This window comes from Salvelinus alpinus, chromosome 1 (genome assembly GCF_045679555.1).
Source record: "Salvelinus alpinus chromosome 1, SLU_Salpinus.1, whole genome shotgun sequence".
NCBI lineage: Eukaryota > Metazoa > Chordata > Actinopteri > Salmoniformes > Salmonidae > Salvelinus > Salvelinus alpinus.
In genome coordinates, this window is record NC_092086.1 from 87,721,889 (window position 1) to 87,745,899 (window position 24,011).

The 24,011-nt window shown below is 43.0% G+C and overlaps 1 protein-coding gene across 1 annotated transcript in view; it reads right to left on the reverse strand.

Moving 5' to 3' along the window:
- Positions 1-1,532: 1,532 nt before the first annotated feature.
- Positions 1,533-24,011, reverse strand: part of LOC139532732 (spectrin beta chain, non-erythrocytic 4-like) — a 31,452-nt gene continuing 8,973 nt past the window's right edge. The window contains exons 2-19 of the mRNA XM_071330686.1: positions 20,464-20,727; positions 19,598-19,828; positions 19,227-19,316; positions 18,683-18,961; positions 18,332-18,462; positions 17,899-18,103; positions 17,381-17,626; positions 16,881-17,015; positions 16,322-16,563; positions 15,451-15,589; positions 13,820-13,904; positions 12,710-12,939; positions 9,584-11,115; positions 9,319-9,382; positions 8,917-9,164; positions 8,447-8,617; positions 8,247-8,289; positions 1,533-7,886 (exon numbers count right to left, since the gene is read on the reverse strand). Coding sequence (XP_071186787.1) covers positions 7,557-7,886; positions 8,247-8,289; positions 8,447-8,617; positions 8,917-9,164; positions 9,319-9,382; positions 9,584-11,115; positions 12,710-12,939; positions 13,820-13,904; positions 15,451-15,589; positions 16,322-16,563; positions 16,881-17,015; positions 17,381-17,626; positions 17,899-18,103; positions 18,332-18,462; positions 18,683-18,961; positions 19,227-19,316; positions 19,598-19,828; positions 20,464-20,727 — 4,665 coding nt within the window. The 3' untranslated portion in view covers positions 1,533-7,556. The remainder of the gene's footprint in view (positions 7,887-8,246; positions 8,290-8,446; positions 8,618-8,916; positions 9,165-9,318; positions 9,383-9,583; positions 11,116-12,709; positions 12,940-13,819; positions 13,905-15,450; positions 15,590-16,321; positions 16,564-16,880; positions 17,016-17,380; positions 17,627-17,898; positions 18,104-18,331; positions 18,463-18,682; positions 18,962-19,226; positions 19,317-19,597; positions 19,829-20,463; positions 20,728-24,011) is intronic.

The window sequence follows — 24,011 nt, forward strand, 5'->3', positions numbered from 1 at the left end:
CTTCTCCAGGCACCACTACATAGGGCTGATGGAAAGACAGCAGCTACACACAGCATGATGTTAAAGATAAGCAGTCCATTCACTCTGACATAATAAGCCAGTAGGTCCCAATCATAAGAATAAAAATACACAACCATTAGGCTAAGCATTTCCTTATCGAAATGTACAACTATTACTTCCCATTGCAGAAAATATTTCACGTTTAGCACAAAGTAACCTGTGACCTAAAGTTTAATTGCATCAATGTTTCACACACAAGTTATTTTCAAAGAGATGGCTATCAGCGAGCTCCAATTAAAAAAACAGTTCCACTCACCAGATGATGATCATTTAAACTTAACTTCTCGTTGAAAGTTATTCTTGAAAAGGGAGAGAGGGAGAACTTAACAAATTAGCAACAACATCCTCTTCAATAACACCTGCTGCTGCCGCTGCAAACTGGCTTTCAACAAAAGATAGCTAGCTAGACCATGGGAAATCTACAGCTCCTGTGACCTGTTGGCCTTTGAGAAGGCTGACGTTTCCATATTCTTCGTAAAAACGGTCAAAATGTGATTGGTTGATTCCACTGTCACTCCAAAATGTGGACCTAATACGGTTACATTTTTAATTTAATTTAATTTAACCTTTATTTAACTAAGCAAGTCAGTTAAGAACAAATTCTTATTTACAATGACGGCCTACCAAAAGGCAAAAGGCCTCCTGCGGGGATGAGGGCTGGGATTGAAACAATATTTTTTAAATATAAGAGAAAACACACATCACGACGAGACAACACAACACTACATAAAGAGAGTAGATGGCAGATACCTTCTATATAGCTTCTGATGGACTAGCCAATGGCTGATTTAGCTAGCTAGATTTATCATCCAAGAGACCACCAAACAAAACTCAGTGTTAACCCTTTCCTTTCCAAAAGAATTGGCTCTATTTTCCTTCAGCATGCGTATATATGTACATTTATATACATCATTGGTCACACCTCATTGTCAAGTAGAAAGTCTTAATAAACCATTTGCTGTTTCATACCGTGCCATTTGCAGATTTGAAATAGATCCATATATCCTTTTCATTTCAGTTCACAGATTGGTAGTTTCCTTCACTGCCTGTGTGTCTGAAGCCTGGCACTCGGCGATAACAAACAGGTGGTGCATGGGCATCTTCTTGAAACAACAGTTCCCTGTCTGCCTGTGGTTATGTCTAAAACAGCATCATTTACAGAGATGCAGTGACAACGTACAGAAAGAAATCTGCAGGTTTGTGAAGCACAAAGACCAACATAGACCTACAGTATAGCAGAGCACACTTCTCAGTAAATAATGATACAGGATCATTATATAGAAGCCATATAGAATTGGTCTGCTCATATTACTGCAAATGGACCAATGATCAAAGCCAATAATTAGATTTGAGGTTAATACAACACAATACAGATGAAGTTCTTGCACATTGTGTCATAAAACATATGATTTTCATGTAAATGAGTGCCATTCAAGCAATAATAATAAGTCATAAAAATGACAGTGCCAAGATTAAGGGATGAACAGAGTTTATGAGACAATATGTTTCATATTTCAACAGACAGATATTGGCAGATGTTACTCCAGTCTATTTAATAAACAAATCAGAATTAAAATGTACATTCTTAAAATACTTACATTGAGTTGTGCAGACTTTGTGCAATACTGTATACATGTATATTTCTTATAGACCCTGCGTCACCACTAGCATTTTACACTGTGCAATGGGGCAGTGCTTTAGTGCAAAACAAAAGTTGCATGACATTTCTTCTTCCACATCATCAATTATTCATGTTTCCACTTGCACCTCTTGAAAACTGCAAGTAGCACTGCTGTGTTTTAGCCTTTCACTGATCTGCTATTAGAGGGCTGCAGAATACAGAGTAAAACATTTTTATTTTGTACCAAGCAAAGATTTCAAGCTTAATGATCGGAAGCGTTATTAACTCTAAACAGATTTTTTTTTTTTTTTAAAGACCAGCCCTTCAGTTGACGTCCATCACTGACTTAATCCCTTAGGTTATCAGAGCTATGTGGTTCAGTTACTATCCCCAGATGGCTTTATGAATACTACAAGGTGTGGAAGACACTGACAGCATTTTTCTTCTTACAAAAAATAAATCAAATGACTTAAATACAGGGAATACTTTAGTTGAAAGTGTATGCATAACTGTGTCATTATGCCTATATAAGTGTATCATCATGACACATGACATTTTGCTCCATGTGTTAAATGCACAAAGGCATTAAGAAGTGGAGATTGGAGCATGGAGCTCATAGCTGGTCATATGGATTAAGTCCATGAATTCTAATAAATGTTTTCCTATGCTAATTGGTGATTATGTCATGAGGTATTATAATGACAGTATGTATACCCCCTCAAAATCATGATAATGGACCTTTATGAAATCTCAAAAATTGTACTCTCTGGCAAGGTTTACAAATTTTCCCCCAAAAGTTGTTTTTATTTTTTATGATCCCTTACACGGGAATCTCTTAACTTTCCTAGTCAATCAAGTAAATTGACTTTGATTTTGAAACACTGTGAATGGCTGAAACGTCAGGAATTTCTTAATCTCTCCCACTACTATATAGAATGCATCATGTGTCTAGTGATCTGTGGAGGATGGTTGATGATGACTTTTAGAAAAAATCTTGGCTTAACACCTCTGTGTCAAGCATACACCAATGTTCATGTCAATTTTGCATCAGCAAGTAAGGAGGTTTAAATGGAGAAAATGTCATAGCAGCAAGGTATAGGTATCATTAAGGTACACCGTGACACTGTATCTGAGACAAGAAAAACACAAAATCACAAAAACACTTCTCACCAGCAATGAGGTCAAGAGCTTTGTTTCTGTGGGTTTAGTAGGTTTTGTAGTATTTCTGTTTGTTTAGTAGGTACTGTAGTATCATTAACCTGTTTGTTTCATGAAGTGACAGGATTTCTCATTGTCTAATGTCAGATCGTGTCACTCCAACGCAACGCTCATCAGTGCAGTCGGAATCGATGTGCTAAGACAATGGGGATTTCTCTGATAAGAATGTAGATGGAGGAACCATAGAATTGGAATGAATAGAATTAGAACCATAGAATTATCATTCTAATTATATTGGAGGAACTATACATCATGTGCAAAGTAGAGCCTCTCTTTCTTTCCACAGAGAAGAATAAAAGAAACAGCTACTAGTGTTTAACTAACCAATATGTATTGCAATTAAAGGCTCAATTCCGGAGGAGTAGGTTACACTAAAAACAACTGGCTATAGGCCTACAAATAAATGACAATTTTAGGTACCATTAGTTTTTAAAGCCTGTAATATAGAATGGTGTGGTACCTATAATAACCATCTACAATAGACAGTTTGTTGTTATACTGTAATTGACAGTTTCGCAACAGTTTCTTGTCCACGTTGTGACAGAGGACACAACACATATATTGTGACATTTTCAAGTGTTACCAATAAGTTAATAACTGCGTCTAATCAACAAGCTGCAGTTAGACTCCTGACTGTTGCGTGTGTCATAACACTTTAATGCCAAAGTCAATAAGTGCCAGTATTTGCATCCTGAGTCAAATGGAACAGTCTGTATTGTGTCTTTTGTTAAATTAATTCATTTTCAAAATACTGGTTTCCATTGTTTTGGGGATAAGGCTTGATAAGGTTTTATTTTTTACATGTTTTATATATTTGGTTATAACTAATACTACATTACACACAAACCAGTTTAAGCAGTAATGTTTGATTTGGCAGGTCCATGATATGGGGCATTTGGGAATCGGATAAAACATATCTGTAAAGATTATAAAAAGTGGCCCATTTGAAACTTGAAATTCAGAGTGACATAAAAATAAACACAGTCGACCAAATGTCAAACTATGTTGGCTGTTGAAGTTTATGAGTTGTACAGTACTAACTAACCTTACATTTTCTTTGTGTTTATGAATGTTCTTATCAATATGTTTATAATTAATCATCCAATATGACCGAGGATTAAGCAAAAAAAAAATTGTGGGATGTATGGTTGTATTTAGCTTTGAAGTCACAGCCCAAGAGTCACAGCTAAAACGTGTGTAGCCTGGATACCAGACTGATCAGCTCCAGAGTTAACAAATAAACTACAGTAGCATTTAGTCTACCAAGTTCTTTGTTATCATTCAAGCCATTTAACCAGTTCAAGTAAATGGTCTGTAGACCTATCCCTCGCAACAGGACTGTTCTTATAATATTTCACTTGCCTGACTGGATTCAGCTACTAATAGAAAAAACTGTCTGTATCAAGTCCGTATGATCAATTAATTGAAATACACACATTTATAAATACACAACAAAGGTACCTGTCCAGCACTCTTTTCCCTTGTAAAGTGTAAAATGTAACTAGATATTGGTGTATATATCCTTTGAAAGATGACTCCTAATCTGCATATTTTTCATTTAAATGGAATAAACAGTAATATCGTAATTGACTGATGTGTTTTCCCCATTTAATTTGTGTGGAGTTAAGAGAAATGTTTTAATCTTAACCCACTTTAGTACATAGAACTCCGTTAATTAGAGTATAGAATTTATTGGTATACATTCAAAGATACACTACATGTCCAAAAGTATGTGGACACTGGACACCCCTTGATAATTAGGGGATTAGGCTATTTCAGCAACACCTGTTGCTGACAGGTGTATAAAATCCAGCACACAGCTATGCAATCTCTATAGACAAACATTGGCAGTAGAATGACCCATACTGAAGAGCTCAGTGACTTTCAAGGTGGCACCGTCATAGGATGCCACCTTTCCAACAAGTCAGTTTGTCTAATTTTTGCCCTGCTAGAGCTGCCCAGGTAAACTGTGAGGGCTGTTATTGTGAATTGGAAATGTCTAGGAGCAACAATGGCTCAGCCGCGAAGTGGTAGGCTACACAAGCTAACAGAATGGAACCGTCGAATGCTGAAGGGCGTAGTGCGTAAAAATCTTCTGTCCGTTACTGAGTTCCAAACTGCCTCTGGAAGCAACGTCAGCACAATAACTTCAGTAAATTAAATAACATTAAATAACACCATTAAGCTTCATTAAATGGGTTTCCATGGCCGAGGAGCCGCACACAAGTCTAAGATCACCATGCGCAATACAAAGCGTCGGCTGGAGTGGTGTAAAGTTTGCCGCCATTGGACTCGCTTCACCATCTGGCAGTCCGACGGACAAATCGGGGTTTGGCGGATGCCAGGAGAACGCTACCTGCCCCAATGCATATAGCCAACTGTAAAGTTTGGTGGAGGAAGAATAATGGTCTGGGGCTGTTTTTCACGGTTCATGCTAGGCCCTTTCGTTCTAGTGAAGGGAAATCTTAACGCTACAGCATACAATGACATTGTAGACAATTCTGTGATTCCAACTTTGTGGCAATAGTTTGGTGAAGGCCCTTTCCTGTTTCAGCATGATAATGCCCCCGTGCACAAAACAAGGTCCATACAGAAATGGTTTGTCAAGGTCATTGTGGAAGAACATGACTGGCCTGCACAGAGCCCTGACCTCAACCCCATCGAACACCTTTGGGATTAATTGGAACGCCGACTGCGAGCCAGGCCTCACAAATGCTCTTGTGGCTGAATAGATGCAAGTACCCACAGCAATGTTCCAACATCTACTGAAAAGCCTTCTCAGAAGCATGGAGGCTGTTATAGCAGCAAAAAGGGGACCAACTCCGTATTAATGCCCATGATTTTGGAATGATGTTCAACGAGCAGTTTTTTTAATTTAACTTTTTATTTAACTAGGCATGTCAGTTAAGAACAAATTCTTATTTACAATGACGGCCTACCTCAGCCAAACCCAAACCCGGACAACGCTGGACCAATTGTGCGCCGCTCTATGGGACTCCCAATCACGGCCAGTTGTGATACAGCCTGGAATCGAACCAGGGTCTATAGTGACGCCTCTAGCGCTGAGATGCAGTGCCTTAGACCGCTGCACACTAAGGAGCCTTTGTCCACATACTTTTAGCCATGTAGCTTATGTACAATTTCATGACTAGATAAATTCCTTCTGACTGACAATCGTTTTCTATTGGTTTCAACTCAGAGTGAAAGAAAAAAGGGACGAAGAAGTTTAATAATATATTCTGAGGTTCATCTAATATTGATTACTATTGTATTTTCACTAGTGCAACAATTACAATCCTTATGAAATATATTGCAGTAATATAATAAAAACAGCAATGAGGTTATACTGCTTCTTGTCTCAGATCAAATAGAATTCGAAAGAAGCATGAAGGATGTCTGACTTGGGCTTGTAATGTGGAGAACTTTCTCTGCTCTGTCGTTAAAACATATCTTCCTATCACCATACTTCATGTGGGGAGAGTTTAAGATCCCCGAAGAGAAGCCTTTAGAACGTTCTTCAGGATTCCAGAATTATACCATGATGTTAGCATTTTACACAGTACTTTCCTTTAGATGAAATTATTGCACAGCCAAATTCATTTCAGAACTGGTCAACTTCAAGACCATGAAGAACATTACTTTTCATTAAAGTAAAAGGTGCACTATACAATGTCATGCCATGGATGGTTAGATGTAATAAGTGAGATGTAGACACAGGCCTGGCACTACAAGTGGGTTAAGTTTGGCATTGCCTCCTCAAATAGACTCTTGGGGGTGATTGAGTTTTGCTTAAGTTGGCAACCCTAGTTCACCTTTACTCCTGGCATGCCATGGGCCTGTGCACAATTAATCCAAAAGTTCAGAAGAGAAACACGTGTGTTGATCAATTCCATTATTAACACACATAGGTAATACCAGCATTCCATCATGACAGCATGACTCAGATATAGAGATGAGGTGAGTTTGAAATGTCAATATGCTGAGTATACACAGATGTGTTGAAAGTGTTTAAGGTGCTGCTGACCTGCTGGATACAAGCTGATGATGAATGTGACCAATCATATAATTAATAATAAGTAACTGTTTCTTGTCTCCTTTCCCTCTCTCTCAAACAAAGAGAAGAAATAAAAAAGTATATTGCTTCAGAAAAAAAGCTTTTTCAAAATATTGTGAGACATTTCATTCACCGTTGCTTGGGATTTTCTAAAGCATTACATAGTCAGTCATAGGTATATTATATATATATATATACTGAGAGATGCTGTGAATCCAAGAGATAAATTATCAATGAGTTGTGACTGTGACGATTGCCTGTGACCACACGGTGGAGCTGGTTCATCTCCACCATCCTCCAACCTACCAGCAAGGGCCAAAATGCAATACAAGCATTGATGTATTTTGCATGGGATAGAGGCTGAAAGATCAGTCTGTCACAGTTAACAATAGGTAGTCCAAGGACCCAAGCCTCAGGATGTCACAGGGAGAGAGAGAGACAGAGAGATATATATAGAGAGAGAGAAAGAGAGAGAAGATATGCACAAAAATGCACACACTCTCCCTCCGTCTCGCTTGCTCACCACCGTCTGGTGTCTTAGGGTAATGTTAGGATGGAGCGGGCAGATGGTTGGATGCAGTCCACTCCTCCACTTAGCGGGGATCATTTGCTCTTCCCTGACGTGCTGGAGCCCCCTGCCCCTCCCTCTGCCATCTCACCCCTCTCCGACGTGTCTGCCTTCTCGGAGCCCTCGCCTGTCTTCTCGGACCCCTCTCTCTTCTCAGACCTATCCTTCTCGGACCTCTCTTCCTCCTCCACCTCTCCTCCCATCTCAGATCTCTCTGACCTGGCATCTGCGTCACCCTCTGACTTCTCTTTCCTCTCCGAGCGGTCAGGATCTGTGGACGAGGTTGTGGGTTTGTCCCACTTGGCGATCTCCTCGTGTTCAGTTATACTGGTGGTGATGTTAGTGACCCAAGCCTTCAGGTCCTCCTGCAACAGTGCACCCAGAGACATGGGAATGTTAGGGTTTCTACAAAACCAAGAAGCAAGACTAGTAATTTAATCAATAAATCAATCAAAATAAGTTTATTTTATAAAGCCCTTTCTACATCAGCAGAGTTCACAAAGTGCTTTACAGATATCCAGTCTAAACCCCAAAGAGCAAGCAAAGCAGAAGCGAAAGCACAGTGGCCAGAAAAAACTCCCTAGAAGGAAGGAAGCTACTGTAGGAAGAACCTTAGAGAGGAGTTCTGCACAGAGAGGTGGCCTATCTAGCTCTCTAATGGGAGTAAATCATTGATGTTAAGACATTAGATGAAACATGTTAATTTTCACCACAGGCATTCTCACCTCATCCTTTGCGTGGAAAATATAGTCATTGCCATCATTTTTCCTGTTGGAGAAGAAAGGAGAGAGTCATTGTTATGGAATTACCAAGAGTCTATTCTCTAGTCAAGGATATTAAAGACACTCAAAAGTTTTGAAAATAATGATATGCTATAATAAGGAGTAAGTTGGAGTAAAAAAATATCCTCTTCATCAAGCCATACTTGATAACGAAGACATTTTTCTTCTTCTTGTATCCCATGGTGCTATCACATATACAGACGCTCAGGTCGAGTGGGGTTTCTTCATTGTAAGGTGTGGTGATGCTCTTGGCGTCCTTGTAGAAAATGATCTCTCCTTTTGACAACACGCAATACAAGTTCACCCACGACTTACTGCAAAACAAGAACAGCTTATTGTGCAACATATTATTGTTTCTCCTTTTTTCCAAAGTGAATTCATAGAGTATCGATATGTGTGTCATAGTATGGCAATAGAGTACTGTATATATCCTTTAGTGATCTACAGTAACCGTTTAATTCTGTGGGGTGTGTTGTGTGGTGTTTGGTGGGGTGTGGTGTGTGGTGGGGTGTGCATTGTGGTGTGCTATGTGTGTGGTGTGTAGTAGGGTGGGTGTGTGAAGTGTGTGGTGTGGTATGTGGTGTGTGTGACTGTGAGTCGGTGGATAGCCCACCTGCTGGGACTCTTTTGCTGGCCCTCAAAGTCGTGTTTGCGGTACAGGAAGCCTTCGTTATGGGCAGTGTGTGAGGGCGGCAAGAGTTGCGCCGGACTCTGGGCTGGAGCCGAGCGAGAGCGTCGCTTCTCCTCAGGCTCTTTGGGGCGGGGTCTCCTGCGGGGTTTGGGGCGGTCTCGGGCGCGCGGGCGCTCGTAGGTCACGGGTGCTGAGAGGCTGCTGGTGGGGCGGTACGTCTCCCCTCTGGCCTGGAACAGACAGGACAGAGGTGTGTCATTCAGAAAGCCGGCCTGGTTGGCTTAACAAACTGTATCTTCACTACACAAAAACTAAATATAAAATGTGCACAAGATAAATGTATCAAATTAGGAAATACTGTTAAATCCATGTGAAATAACTTACTTGTGCTGCCTCTCTCTCCTGGGCCTGCTCCACAATCTCAGCCATTGTGGTGGCTCTCTTCTCTCTGTAATGAGACAGTTTCTGCCATGAGTCACCCAAACAGGGAATATAATCAATACCTTCCAAATCAAAGTTTTTGGATCACAGTGGACATTGCTGACAAGAAACAACTGTTTTTGTAATGAGCATGTGAAATGAGTTGCTACAAAAACAGACAGCACAAGCAAGCACTGCTAAGGCTATGACCAGGCAGTCCTGGACTCACGTTGAGCGTTTGTCAGAGCCTTCCTTGGCTGACTCCATGTCGCTGGAGTCGTCCTGCCTCGGTGTCCTAGCCTTCCCACTGCCCTCCTGCTCGCTGGACGACTGCCTCTCCAGGCGTCGCCTATAGCGCTCCTGACGCACGATCATTGGCAGCTCGTTGAGCCGTGCCTGGATCTCCTGTTCGCTGGAGGTCTGGCGGCCCAGCTTGTACTCCCTCTCCCGCCGCAGGTGGTCCATCTGGGGGTCGGAGCGGCTGCCGCGGGGGTCCCTTTGAAGCCTGCCATGGAGGAGCTCCAGGCCGGACTCTGGCCCGATCATGTCTACCATGGGGATGTCCCCAAACTGTTCCCTCTGCGCCCTGCTGGCCTCCAGGAGGGGGTTGACAGCCTTGTGGATATGGTTGATCCTGGGCTGCATGCAGTCGGCTTTCAGATGCTGCCACGCATATGCCATTTTGGGGTCCATGACCCCACCGCTTTGAGGCAGATAGCTAGAACTACCCATACCTCCACTACCTTGGATTTGCGCAAGGTACCCTGAACTACCCATACACCCACTACCTTGGTTTTGTGCAATGTAGCCTGAACTACCCATACCCCCACTACTTAGATTTTGTGCAAGGTAGCCTGAGCTACCCATACCACCACTATTTTGATTTTGCGCAAGGTACCCTGAACTACCCATAATCCCACTACATTGGTTTTGCGCAAGGAACCCTGAACTACCCATAACCCCACTACCTTGGTTTTGAGCCAGGTAGCCTGAACTACCCATACCACCACTGCTTTGATGGTTTTGAGCCAGGTAGCCTGAACTACCCATACTCCCACTACTTAGATTTTGTGCAAGGTAGCCTGAGCTACCCATACCACCACTGTGTTGATTTTGCGCAAGGTAGCCTGGACTAACTATACCCCCAATACTTTGATTTTGCGGTAGGTAGCCTGGACTACCTGTACCCCCACTACTTTGATTTTGCGGCAGGTAGCCTAGACTACCCATACCCCCACTGCTTTGATTTTGCGGCAGGTAACCTGGACTACCCATACCCCCACTACTTTGATTTTGAGGTAGGTAGCCTGGACTAACCATACCCCCACTGCTTTGATGGTTCAGTCCAAGGTAGCCAGAACTATCCACTGGCGGAGGGGCAGTCTGATGGTTCACTCCAAGGTAACTGGAGCTGCTGTCCACACCTCCACCGGCCTGATGGTTTAGCCCAGGGTAGTTAGAACTCTCCAACCCCCCGCTGCTGCTCTGATGGTCCAGTCCATGGTAACTGGAGCCATTCATGACAGGAATGTAGCTGGCAATGGTAGAACCCAACCTCTGGGCTGCAGTGGAGGCAGAGGCAGCCATCCCCAGACTAGGCTGCTTGGGCCTGGGCTCAATATGCAGCTGGACCGTCTGCCTCAGCAGAGTTGAGGTAGCAAGGGGAAAGGTCGGAGTGAGGCAGGACGATGGGAACATCCTCCGACTGGAGAGTGGCGTTGGGGCAGGCTTGCTGCTCTGTTCTTCTCTCAGCTTCTCTGCCTGAAAGTCAAGATTGCAGTGAAGAGTAATGAAAAACATAACAGCAAAACAATTAGCAGGTATAGAGTTGGCAAACTACACTGGACAAACTGTACTTAAAATACCTTTCTTGTCTTGTAAACTATTTAATCAAACTTCTGAACGAAACCCTTTGGCTAAGAAAGAAAACAAAATCCTAACAGATACAGTACCAGTCAAAAGTTTGGACACACCTACTGATTCAATGGTTTTTCTTTATTTTTCATATTTTCTATATTGTAGAATAATAGTGAAGACATCAAAATGATGAAATAACACATATGGAATCATGTAGTAACCAAAAAAGTGTTAAACAAATCAAAATATATTTTATATTTGAGATTCTTCAAAGTAGCCACCCTTTGACTTGATGACAGCTTTGTACACTCTTAGTATTCTCTCAAACAGCTTCATGAGGTAGTCACCTGGAATGCATTTCAATTAACAGGTGTGCCTTGTTAAAGGTTAATTTGTGGAATTTCTTTGAGCCAATCAGTTGTGTTGTGACATGGTAGGGGTTGTATACAGAAGATAGCCCTATTTGGTAAAAGACCAAGTCCATATTATGGCAAGAACATCTGAAATAAGCAGAGAAACGAAAGTCCATCATTACTTTAAGACATGAAGGTCAGTCAATCCGGAAAATTTCAAGAACTTTGGAAGTTTCTTCAAGTGCAGTCGCAAAAACCATCAAGCGCTGTGATGGAACTGGCTCTCATGAGGACAGCCACAGGAAAGGAAGACACAGAGTTACCTCTCCTGCAAAGGATAAGTTCATTAGAGTTACCAGCCTCAGAAATTGCAGCCCAAATAAATGCTTCACAATGTTCAAGTAACAGACACATCTCAACATCAACTGTTCAGAAGAGACTGTGTGAATCAGGCCTTCATGGTCGAATTGCTGCAAAGAAACCACTACTAAAGGACACCAATAAGAAGAAGAGACTTGCTTGGGCCAAGAAATCCAATCAATGGACATTAGACCGGTGGAAATCTGTCCTTTGGTCTGATGACTCCAAATGTGAGATATTTTGGTTCCAACCACCCTGTCTTTGTGAGACGCAGAATAGGTGAACGGATGATATCCGCATGTGTAGTTCCCACCGTGAAGCAGCGAGGAGGATGAGTTGGACCACAGAGTGAAGGAAAAGCCGCCAACAAGTGCTCAGCATATGTAGAAACTCCTTCAAGACTGTTGGAAAATAATTCCAGGTGAAGCCGGTTGAGAGAATAACAAGAGTGTGCAAAGATGTCATCAAGACAAAGGGTGGCTACCTTGAAGAATCTAAAATCTAAAATATATTTTGATTTGGTTAACACTTTTTTGGTTACTACATGATTCCATATGTGTTATTGCAAAATGTTGATCTCTTCACTATTATTCTACAATGTAGAAAATAGTGAAAGTAAAGAACAATGAGTAGGTGTGTCCAAACTTTTGACCGGTACTGTATGTTAGACAACAGACATAAGCAAAGACTTAAGTAAATCTGCTTTGTCACCAGACAGTGCCAACAATGACGAGCCAGTGGGACATTACAGTAGACTGTCTGTATCTATCTAAAGAAGAGCTTACGTTGGAGAGCTGTCTCAGTGAGCTGAAGCGCTCCTTCCAGGTGGCTGCAGCCTTACGGAAGGCCTCGTGGCGGAGGATGAGCTGCTCCACCTCGTCAGTCTGAGCCTGGGCCTCTCCTCCAGCACCCCCAGCCTCCCTGGAGTTGGAGCTGGAGTTGATTAGCGGCTCCTTGGCCTTCAGCCAGGCCTCCGCCTTCACCGTCTCCTGGGCATACTGGAACTGATCGTTCTCTGTAGAAAAGAAGAAGAGATGGGCATGCTCAATTCGATAGTTCTTATTATAACAAAGTCTTTTAACATTAACCAAAGCTCATATACTGTACACATTTATGCTGAATGGGCATGAATTTGTCTCCCACTGACATCAATTAATGATTTACATGAAAGTTACAGGTGGTTATCTCAACTCTAGTGCTAGGTCAGGGTTTTAGTTGGCTCCCCAAGTTTTCTGAGCCAAAAATAATTATATATATATAAATATATATTATTTATTTTTTGGGGACATAAAAGACTGTAAAACAACAAGAAATCAGCTCCAAGAGCTTTACATTTTGGATTTCTGTTCCCAAGTATTCCCACACATAATAGAGAGAGACGTGATCATATACAAATGTAAGCAAGGTTTGAAATTATTATGTTTTAGTCAAATATTATATCTGTTTGTGATTATTGTGACCAATTTGCAGTGTAAATATTATTTGCAATTATGTTCCGCCCCCCCCCTTCCGCTCAAGAAAAAAATGGCTGTACTGTTTTGTAACGTGTCGTCTAGTCTAGTCACGTTGAAATTATTGTTGAAGCACACACACACACACACACACACACACACACACACACACACACACACACACACACACACACACACACACACACACACACACACACACACACACACACACACACACACACACACACACACACACACACACACACACACACACACACACACATAAATATTCATAGTGAAAGCCGTTCGCTGAGGCACGATCTAAAACCAGTACTTCTCTTGAGCACGAGCCCTTCCTTCCTTCCATATAAAAAATTCTGCAGTGCTGCCTGAGATCTCTTTGTGCTCCCTCCACAGTGCCTTACAGTGTAGTGAGTCACTCACTGCGCTGTAGCTTTTCCTGGTGTTTGTCCCATCTCTCAGAGAGATCCTTCTGCTTAGCCAGGAGTGTGTCCAACTTCTCCTTTATCTGTGGAGAGAGACAGAGAGAGAGCGAGAGAGAGAGAGCGAGAGAGAGAGAGAGCGAGAGAGAGAGAGAGATGGGGTGCATTCAAGATTACAAGAAATGTAACGTAATGACAATTTATCAAAATATTTTAAGTCAGTCTTGACAGAGAATTTTATTCATTATCATATGAGGTTTAGTGATACACCTCCTTACACACATCATTGAAGACACACTTATACAATATCTATTGTTATTTTTTAGTTACAATAACACTGCATGATTGAAATGTGGTTTTGCTGCATAGTGTGTTGTGTATCCACTGGGCACAGATGTCAGTTCAACGTCTAGTATTGATTTACATTTGGTTGAGTTGTCAAATATTTCAACGTGAAATCAACAAAAGATGTTACGCCTTTGGATTTAGGTTAAAAGTTATGTGACAAAAATATGAAATGTCCTTATGTTGAGGACTTTTTACAAATCCAATGAGTTCTCCATGTCATCACATACATTTTTGGGGTTGATAGGATGTGGAAACTACGTTGATTCAACCAGCTTTTCTGCATACAGAGTGTTGTGTTGTATGTGAGGCTGTGTTGTTTTGCTGCATACAGAGTGTTGTGTTGTATGTGAGGCTGTGTTGTTTTGCTGCATACAGAGTGTTGTGTTGTATGTGAGGCTGTGTGGTTTTGCTGCATACAGAGTGTTGTGTTGTTTTGCTGCATACAGAGTGTTGTGTTGTATGTGAGGCTGTGTGGTTTTGCTGCATACAGAGTGTTGTGTTGTATGTGAGGCTGTGTGGTTTTGCTGCATACAGTGTGTTGTGTTGTATGTGAGGCTGTGTGGTTTTGCTGCATACAGTGTGTTGTGTTGTATGTGAGGCTGTGTGGTTTTGCTGCATACAGTGTGTTGTGTTGTATGTGAGGCTGTGTGGTTTTGCTGCATACAGAGTGTTGTGTTGTATGTGAGGCTGTGTGGTTTTGCTGCATACAGAGTGTTGTGTTGTATGTGAGGCTGTGTGGTTTTGCTGCATACAGAGTGTTGTGTTGTATATGAGGCTGTGTGGTTTTGCTGCATACAGTGTGTTGTGTTGTATGTGAGGCTGTGTGGTTTTGCTGCATACAGAGTGTTGTGTTGTTTTGCTGCATACAGAGTGTTGTGTTGTTTTGCTGCATACAGAGTATTGTGTTGTATGTGAGGCTGTGTGGTTTTTGTGCATACAGTGTGTTGTGTTGTATATGAGGCTGTGTGGTTTTGCTGCATACAGAGTGTTGTGTTGTATATGAGGCTGTGTGGTTTTGCTGCATACAGTGTGTTGTGTTGTATGTGAGGCTGTGTGGTTTTGCTGGATACAGAGTGTTGTGTTGTTTTGCTGCATACAGAGTGTTGTGTTGTATGTGAGGCTGTGTGGTTTTGCTGCATACAGAGTGTTGTGTTGTATGTGAGGCTGTATGGTTTTGCTGGATACAGAGTGTTGTGTTGTTTTGCTGCATACAGAGTGTTGTGTTGTATGTGAGGCTTTGTGATTTTTGTGCATACAGTGTGTTGTGTTGTGTGTGATGCTGACCTCCTCAGCTGCTGGGTTGCCTGCGGCCAACAGGATCTTTCCCAGCTCGACACACTGTTGTAGGGTCTTACTGCGGCCGTCCATCTTGGCTTTCAGCTCACAATGTTGTTTCATCATCACCTCCGCAGAGGACGAATCCCTGGCAGAAGCCACCCCATAGGACCAGGTCAGACAGGAGGGAAGCACACCATGCAAATGTCAGAAAAGAAGAGTCCAGTGAAGAGAGCGACCTATTACCATTATAACACTATATCGTTCCGTTTCAAACCATACTTTATTGTGCTGGCTTGGATATTTTATTTTCAAGTCGTCCTTTCCAGCATGGTTTTAGTAACTATATGGTGGATACATACTGTAAACATGCCAGCGAAGTACAGGCTGGCCCGGCTTAGTTCAGTAGTATGTAAAGTGTATGTGTGAAATGTTAGCCAAGTGCCTGGTTAGTGTACTGAGAAACTAACTGTAGAAAGTAGAGTAAATGAGCGATGTGAACATCCTGTCATACATAAATTAAAATAAGAATCAGGACTACTTAAATACTATTAACAAAAACTGAATGGCAGAATACATTAAGGTCAAGGTGGCTAAGCGTTTTATTTTTAAACTAGGCAGTAAAGAGAGCTTTATTGCATAACATGAATGGGACCATACACCCTACAGTATGTGCAAGCCAAGAAGGAATTAGCTCAACTAGGGGTGCCTGAAATGGTAACTAAAATAGAACATTACAGATACATTACAGATACAGTTATTTTTTTTACCCGTAAATTAAGCAGAGCCTATTTCTCAAGTCAAGTATCAGAGGTATGATATTAACAAAATGGCTGACAATTAGACCTCAGTTCAGGTAAGGAGACCTTTAATTACTTACCTGGGGTCGTCCCCTCCAATCTGTCCCATGATGCCTTCCATCCACATGAGATGCTCACGCACCACTGAGAAGAACTGGACCTTGTCTGTCACCGATGTGACCTGCACGCGACTGGCCTCACAGGAAACCAGCAACTCCTTCCATGCTGACATCACTTCCTGTTCCTTGCTCATTATGGCCTCTGCCTTTTCCCCGGCGTAGATGGCCCTCAGCTGGGCTGCGTTCTCCTGCAGCTGCCTTACCTGGAGTACCACACAGGACATGCCTCTGTCATCTCAAATCATTATCTAATCATAGTTGGTCTTCAGTTTAGTTTACAGCCAAGTTAATCAGGTGTGAGGTTGAGGCAAAAGTATGACTCGAGTCCGTGCACAATATCTTTCATCTTTGCTACTGTGCACATAATGGTATTCTGTTTACGGCTCCACTGTGTATCTTGGGGTTAACATCTGTAACATACTTATGCCCTCCAGGAGAATTACTTATTTGACTGATGGGTGTTAGAGGAGACCCAGAGAGCATTGATGTTCCTCAAGGTCATAGAGGAATTTACACTCACCTGTGAGACAAGCAGCTGGAGGGCGTGCTCAAACGAGCGCATGAGCCTCTGCAGCGTGGCCGGGTTGGCGATGCTGGCTTGGCACGCCCTCACCTCTGGTAGTTGCCTCATCTTCCCCGCAATCTGAACCAAGACCTACAGCACAGCACAGGACAGACAGCATCATCATCATCATCACAAGACCCTCAGAAATAGTACCTCACACATCAGGATAATAGCAAGACCACAGTGTCTACACTGTCTACGGTCTACCAGCACCTCCAAAACATTACGCTGTCTGATGTTATCTAATATAAATCCAGCCGAGCCGTACTAGGGTTTATTTCACAATTGTACAGGCAGGTCAGGCCTCTCTGCCTAGCTCTGTATCCCTCTGCCTACATTTATTTGGATTCAATTGGTTTCAATTAAACATTTTGGTCAAAGAGGAACTTGATGTTGATTTGGGGGCCTATGTTCCCCCTCCTAGAAAATAATATTGTGGAAACACTAAGGTATACCTCTTTGCAGTCAGTGAAGAACTTGTGCAGCTGGTATGATGCTGTCAGCATCTGTCCTCGGGTTTCCATGAGCTCCAGTAGGTCGGCCCATGACTCGTTCAGTCCATCCTTCCACTCAGCGATGGTGGCCGCGTCCGTGTGGCCGCAGTCTATCATCTCGTTCACCATCTTATTCACCTGCTCCATCCTCTGTTGGCCTATGCTGTTGGTCTCTGAGCAGAACTTGGTGAATTTTTCTTGTAGCATCTGTGTGAGAGAGAGACCAAAATAAGCTTGGGACCAAAGTTATAGAGGACATGTATCATATTTCACATTTCCATTTCATTGACGCTATTTTTATTACATTTTGTTTTGTCTCACTCAGTTCTGTGTTTATGGTGCACTTGAAAACCCAAATACTCACATCAAATTATGTTTATTGAATAAACACATGACAATGCAATTTGCCAGGGACTGATTGTGCACATGAATCATCAATTGATTGATTGATTGCCTGACTGATTGATTGACAGACTGACCGTGACATCTTCCAGGTCTTGGCCCAGCTCAGTGGAGCTGGCAACGGCCTCCCGCTCAGTGATCCACTTCTCTAACTCCTCCACTTCTCTGTTGAGCTGGTACATCCAATACTGCTGCTCCAGCTTGGTCTTCCTGTGCTCCACCATGTCCTTCAGAGACACGTACAGACGGTCTATGTGGGACTGCTGCTTGGTGATCCCCTCACTGCCACAGAGAGAGGGGATATTGAGCGTGATGTTTACACAGTAGACAGTAAGAGAACGGATCATTCACTGACATTTTGTAGCCTATACAAACTGAGATCATTTTATTTGCTCCATGGTCTATGGTAAAATTCCACTAATAAATTAGCCGTTGTTTGTGGGTATCATTGAAGGATGTGTTTAGATCTAGTCTGAGCCTGAGAGTGACTGTCAGTGTGTCTCCTCATGCCTGTCTGGGTGTGCCAGTTCCAGCTGCCTCTGACACTGCTGGGAGAGCATGCCCACTGTCTCAGCGTAGTTCTCCACCATCGCCTCCAAGGCCAGGTGCTCCTTCAGCAGCTGCAGGGTGCTTGCTTCGTCCTACACAAGAGGGACCTCATATTAGGGACCAAATCCTTGTTCACAGATACATACATTTTTACAAACAAACCATCACCCAGATGTAAATTGTTTGTAAAAGAAAGGCACAGCAGACAAATTATGGTAAAAGTCCTCCTGGAGCACTGTCCACTAACCAATGGGCCAGTCTCATGCCCACCCTGCCAGTTCAGTCTCATGATACCATGCCAGCCATACGTACCATACCCTTCTCCTCGCTGATGAGGTGCAGTTTCTGGCCTGCCAGCCAGGACTCGACCTTGGCCGCCTCGCTGTAGTACTGCTGGGCCTGCAGCACCACATCCAGCATCACAGACCTCCTCTCCGCCTCTAGCCTCAGCACCTCCCAAAGCTGACGCACGTGCCCTGCCCCCTCGCGCACAAAGTCCACCTCGGGGGTCCGCAGAGAGGCGATGATCCCCGCCCGGTCCAACACCTCCTCAACCCGCGCCCGGCGACCCTGCAGATCCCTCTGCAGCGTCTGACGGACCAATAAGAGACAGGGGTCATGTTCAGCTGGAAGAAAACGCCTCCAAACAGAGTGAAATGGGGAGGTAGTATCTGGGGAGGTACTATCGTTTTCCTTCACCAGAAATGTGTGGCGGTGTTCCCTACTGAACACAACCATGGTTTAGTGTTGTGGGGACTGTAGTTAGGTCTGAGCTGAGCAGGGCTAGTGATTGAGTTGATACTGTGCTGTGAGGAGATAGTGTTGTGTGCTTGTATAGAGGTAATCTGTCTCTCACCTGGTTGATCTTGACATGCTGCTGAACACTCTGCAGGCTGTTGCCGTAATCCTTAGAGGAAGCCAGAGGAAGCCGCTCCTGGATCCACAGCTATAACATCAGCAAATTGTCATCAGTGACTGTCTGTACATACCTATCTCATTGATAGGAGAGCCTGGTGGTTTAATTGATCAAGGATGGGAGACATATTAAACCTTTGGCCATATAACATAAGAAACATTTAGAAAAACATATTAGAGACCTTATGAGGCTATAGGATAGAAACAAACGGAATATATGGATAGATTAAGTTATACCAGGAAGAGAGGGATAGATAGAGAGTAATAAAGGCTGGAGGCACCATGGAGTAATGAAGTGTGTCAGTCACTCACTATCTCTTCCTCCAGGTCCTGGGCGACCTGATGCATCTCCTTGGAGGCCAGCAGGATGCGACGTCTCTCCTTCAGGGGCTCGATGAGGCGCACGATGCGGGTCTCCACCACAGCTGGCTGCTCGCCCCCTTCTCCCTCCCCGGCTTTCACCAGGCTGCCTCGCTGGGGGAGGCACACCCCCTGGAGGGATCCTAGTTCCCCTACGTCCTTGTACAAGTCCCCCATCTGAGACTGAGGAAGGCCAGCCCGAGGGAAGGAAAGGTAATGTTAGAGCTAGATGATGAGAGACTGATGCCCCAAACACACAGCACATGGGCTTGAACAGCACTTTCAGCTATTTTCTTATGTGTGTGTTGTGTTTCAATGTTATGTAATGGGTTAGACGGCTTTAAGAACAAAGCATACGGTGCATTCTTTAATGTCAACCAACCTAGTGGCTGGTGGGCGGGAACTTGGCACAGAAAAATCACAACAACGGCTTCTATAGCATTAACAGACAGTAGAATGGATTGTAAATATTACATAAACTCATTGAAAATGTAGTTGAAATGTGTTGTGTTACACTCTTAAATGTAGTCTCCATGTTCTGATATAAGTTGTCCGAAGCACAAAGTCTTTGTCACAAAATAACTGCCTTTAAACAAAAAACATAAAAAACAACCTATAACAGTAAACAGACACCACAGGCGGTTGGTGACACCTTAATTGGGGAGGACGGGCTCGTGGTAATGACTGGAGCGGAGTCAGTGGAATGGTATCAAAGACATCAAACACATGGTTTCCAGGTGTTTGATGTCATTCCATTTGCTGTGTTCCGGCCATTATTATGAGCCGTTCTCCCCTCAGCAGCCTCCACAGATAGACACCTGGAATTTATGCAGCTGCTCATTGAAGGTGGGCAGATGGTGAGCCTGCTCCAGCTGAGGGGGCTGTTTCTCCAGGCCAGAGAGCTGGTGGTCCAGGTCTGAGTAGCTCTTCACCACCGGCTCTGGCTTGTTGTTCTCAAACAGAGCCCGGGCCTTGGCCTTGGTGGTGCTCTCCAGGTCCGTCCAGCACTCCCTGATCTCCTCCAGCTTCTGCTGCACCACCGAACGCAGCTCCGGCTTCTCATCGATCAGCTCCTGACCCTCCTGAAGACACATAGAGGAGAGAGAGAGAACGGTGGTTATATACAGTATCTGCACTACCAAAGTTATTTTCTTAGTTTTAGTTTATCCTAACTACTGTCATTTACATGGCCAACAATTAATTTCACTGTTTGTATGGTTAAATATAAGCTGAGGTAGTTCAGTTGATATGCCGTTTTTATCATACACAATTTCGTAACGGTAAAGGCACCCTGCTGGTACTGTGATAAAATCAAACTCAGATGTTAAATAAAGTTATGAACAGTCGGATTTCTCAACTGAGAGATTTCATGCTTCTCTCCAACATGTACACTAGTATAATGTCAGCTTTCCCTTGGAGGGGTGTTACTCACTGGCTGTGCTGATTGTTGCCTCGTTTAGTACAGTATGCTGAAAATCTCTCAGATATAGGCTACAATCTCCATACAGTACTACTCTTTGGTGCATAATGCCAGAAAATATGAAATGATTAAACCCAAGCCTAATATGACCAGATCTGACTAACAAAGCATAGTGTGAAATGTGCAGGATGACTGCAGCAGATTGAAGCATAGACAATGTTTCATGTCTCTCTATTGCTGTCTATGCGTAGGTGGATTGATCTTCCGTAATGTCATACTTATGTTCATCATGGCCATTTAAAGATTACAACCAACTAGGGCAAGCTTTTCAATCAGGTTGATTTTAGGTTGATTTTACATGAATTCCATGAAAATCATCCTGTGTCTGCACACAAGTCTACAGTGTCTCAATAAAAGGCTATGGATCCCAGTCATCCAAAGCATCATCTTTTGAAGTCACCACAGAAAAGCACTGTCTCTGTTTAAAGTAGTGCTGAGCAATTAATGCTTTTTGAGGTCGGTTCAGTTTCGGTTCGATTACTAAAAAACAATCACGGTTTTCGCTTTCGCTTTCAATTATTTGGGTTGAATGCTGTAACAACACATAAATAAAACAATCAAAGTCCCATGGTGGTAGTGACTGCCCATTACTGCTTATCACTTATTAACCATAATTTATTCACATTACTTTAATAAAATATTTCAGTTGTGTATATTACATTTGTTTATTTGATTACTTTACTTTTTCATTCCAAGTCATCCCATTTCTATAGAACTGTTGCCTATGCTGTCTGACAAAATCACTATTTTGTAGTTCTTCAAAGCAAAAAGGCATACTTTTCTGACTGCTGAATGCCAACTATCAATCACTTAGATCATGTATTTTCAGGTGAGATCGTGAAGCAACAGCTGCTCTCTATATCCCCTCACTATCCTGCATTTGTCTCTCTTCAGTAGCAGGCCTAAAAGAAACAGACTGGACAAGTAGATGTGCAATGGATTATGGTCATTGTAGTTAATAATCCGTTTTATGCACTAAACTATGTAGAATATTGGCCTGTTTGAAACTACAACTCCCTACTACATCACACAGTTCAGGCTGGATATGAGTTATAGTTAGAGAAACTGCAATGTGCACATTGAGCTCACACAAAAAACCTGAACTAAATGGAATTAAAATAATTTAACCGACGTCGGTCAATTAGTTGTTTAAAAACAGAGAAATAACCGATCACCACTAGTTCAAAGGTCATGACCCTAACTAAAAGGTTGTTTAGGAAAAAGAAGACAAATACCTTTTGATTGAACAACCGATGTTATGTCTGGTCAAAAACACCAAGACAACCCCAAATGTCACATCATCTTTTGTTCAAACTCTGGGCTATAACAAATGTGTGGTTAATTTATCATCTTTGTCCCTGAATCTAAGTCAACACATGAGCAAGGCCTTAATGGCCCTAGAAATGCCAAAAGGCGTTTTTATTTGGACAGCGGAAGCTAGACCTTTAATTTTTCTCTTTGCTCCAGCATTTTAGATTTGAGATCAAATGTTTAGTATAAAGCGACAGTAAAGCATGTCACCTTTAATTTGAGGGTATTTCCATACATACACTATATATACAAAAGTATGTGGACACCCCTTCAAAGTAGTAGATTTGGCTATTTCAGCCACACCCGCTGCTGACAGGTGTGTAAAATCGAGCACACAGCCATGCAATCGCCATAGACAGACTTTGGCAGTAGAATGGCCCATACTGACGCGCTCAGTGACATTCAATGTGGTACCGTCATAGGACACCACCTTTCCAACAAGTCAGTTCGTCAAATTTCTTCCCTGCTAGAGCTGCCCCGGTCAACTGTAAGTGCTGTTGTGAAGACATTGTGAAGTGGAAATGTCTAGTCTCAGCGCAACAACAGCTCAGCCGTGAAGTGGTAGGCCACACAAGCTCACAGAACAGGACCGCCAAGTGCTGAAGCGCGTGGAACGTAAAAATTGTCTGTCCTCAGTTGCAACACTGACAACTGAGTTCCAAACTGCCTCTGGAAGCAACATCAGCACAATAATGGTTTGTCGGGAGCTTCATGGAATGGCCGCACACAAGCCTAAGATCACCATGCGCAACGCCAAGCATGGTCTGGAGTGGTGTAAAGCTCGCCACCATTGGACTCTGGTGCAGTGGAAAGGCTGTCTCTGGAGTGATGAATCACGCTTCAGCATCTGGCAGTCCGACGGATGAATCTGAGTTTGGCGGATGCCAGGAGAACGCTACCTGCCCCAATGCATAGTGCCAACTGTAAAGTTTGGTGGAGGTGGAATAACTGTCTGGGCCTGTTTTTCATGATTCGGGCTAGGCCCCTTAGTTCCAATGAAGGGAAATCTTAATGCTACAGCATACAATGACATTGTAGATGATTCTGTGCTTCCAACTTTGTGGCAACAGTTTGGAGAAGGCCCTTTCCTGTTTCAGCATGACAATTCCCCTGTGCACAAAGCGAGGTCCATACAGAAATGGTTTGTCAGTGTGAAAGAACTTGACTGACCTGCATAGAGCCCTGACCTCAACCCCATCGAACACCTTTGGGATAAATTGTAATGCCGACTGCGAGCCAGGCCTAATCGCCCAAAATCAGTGCCTGACTTCACTAACGCTCTTGTGGCTGAATGGAAGCAAGTCCCCGCAACAATGTTCCAACATCTAGTGGAAAGCCTTCACAGAAGAGTGGAGGCTGTTATAGCAGCAAAGGGGGGACCAACTCCATATTAATGCCCATGATTTTGGAATGAGATGTTCGATGAACAGGCGTCCACATACTTTTGGTCTGGTAGTGTATCTGTTTTACTGTTTGGACACTTTATGTATCTAGTCTCTCTATTTGAAGTTGCCATAAGTATTTGGACAAATTCACTTATAGTGTATTACATTTAGTTAAAGTTTTGTATTTGGT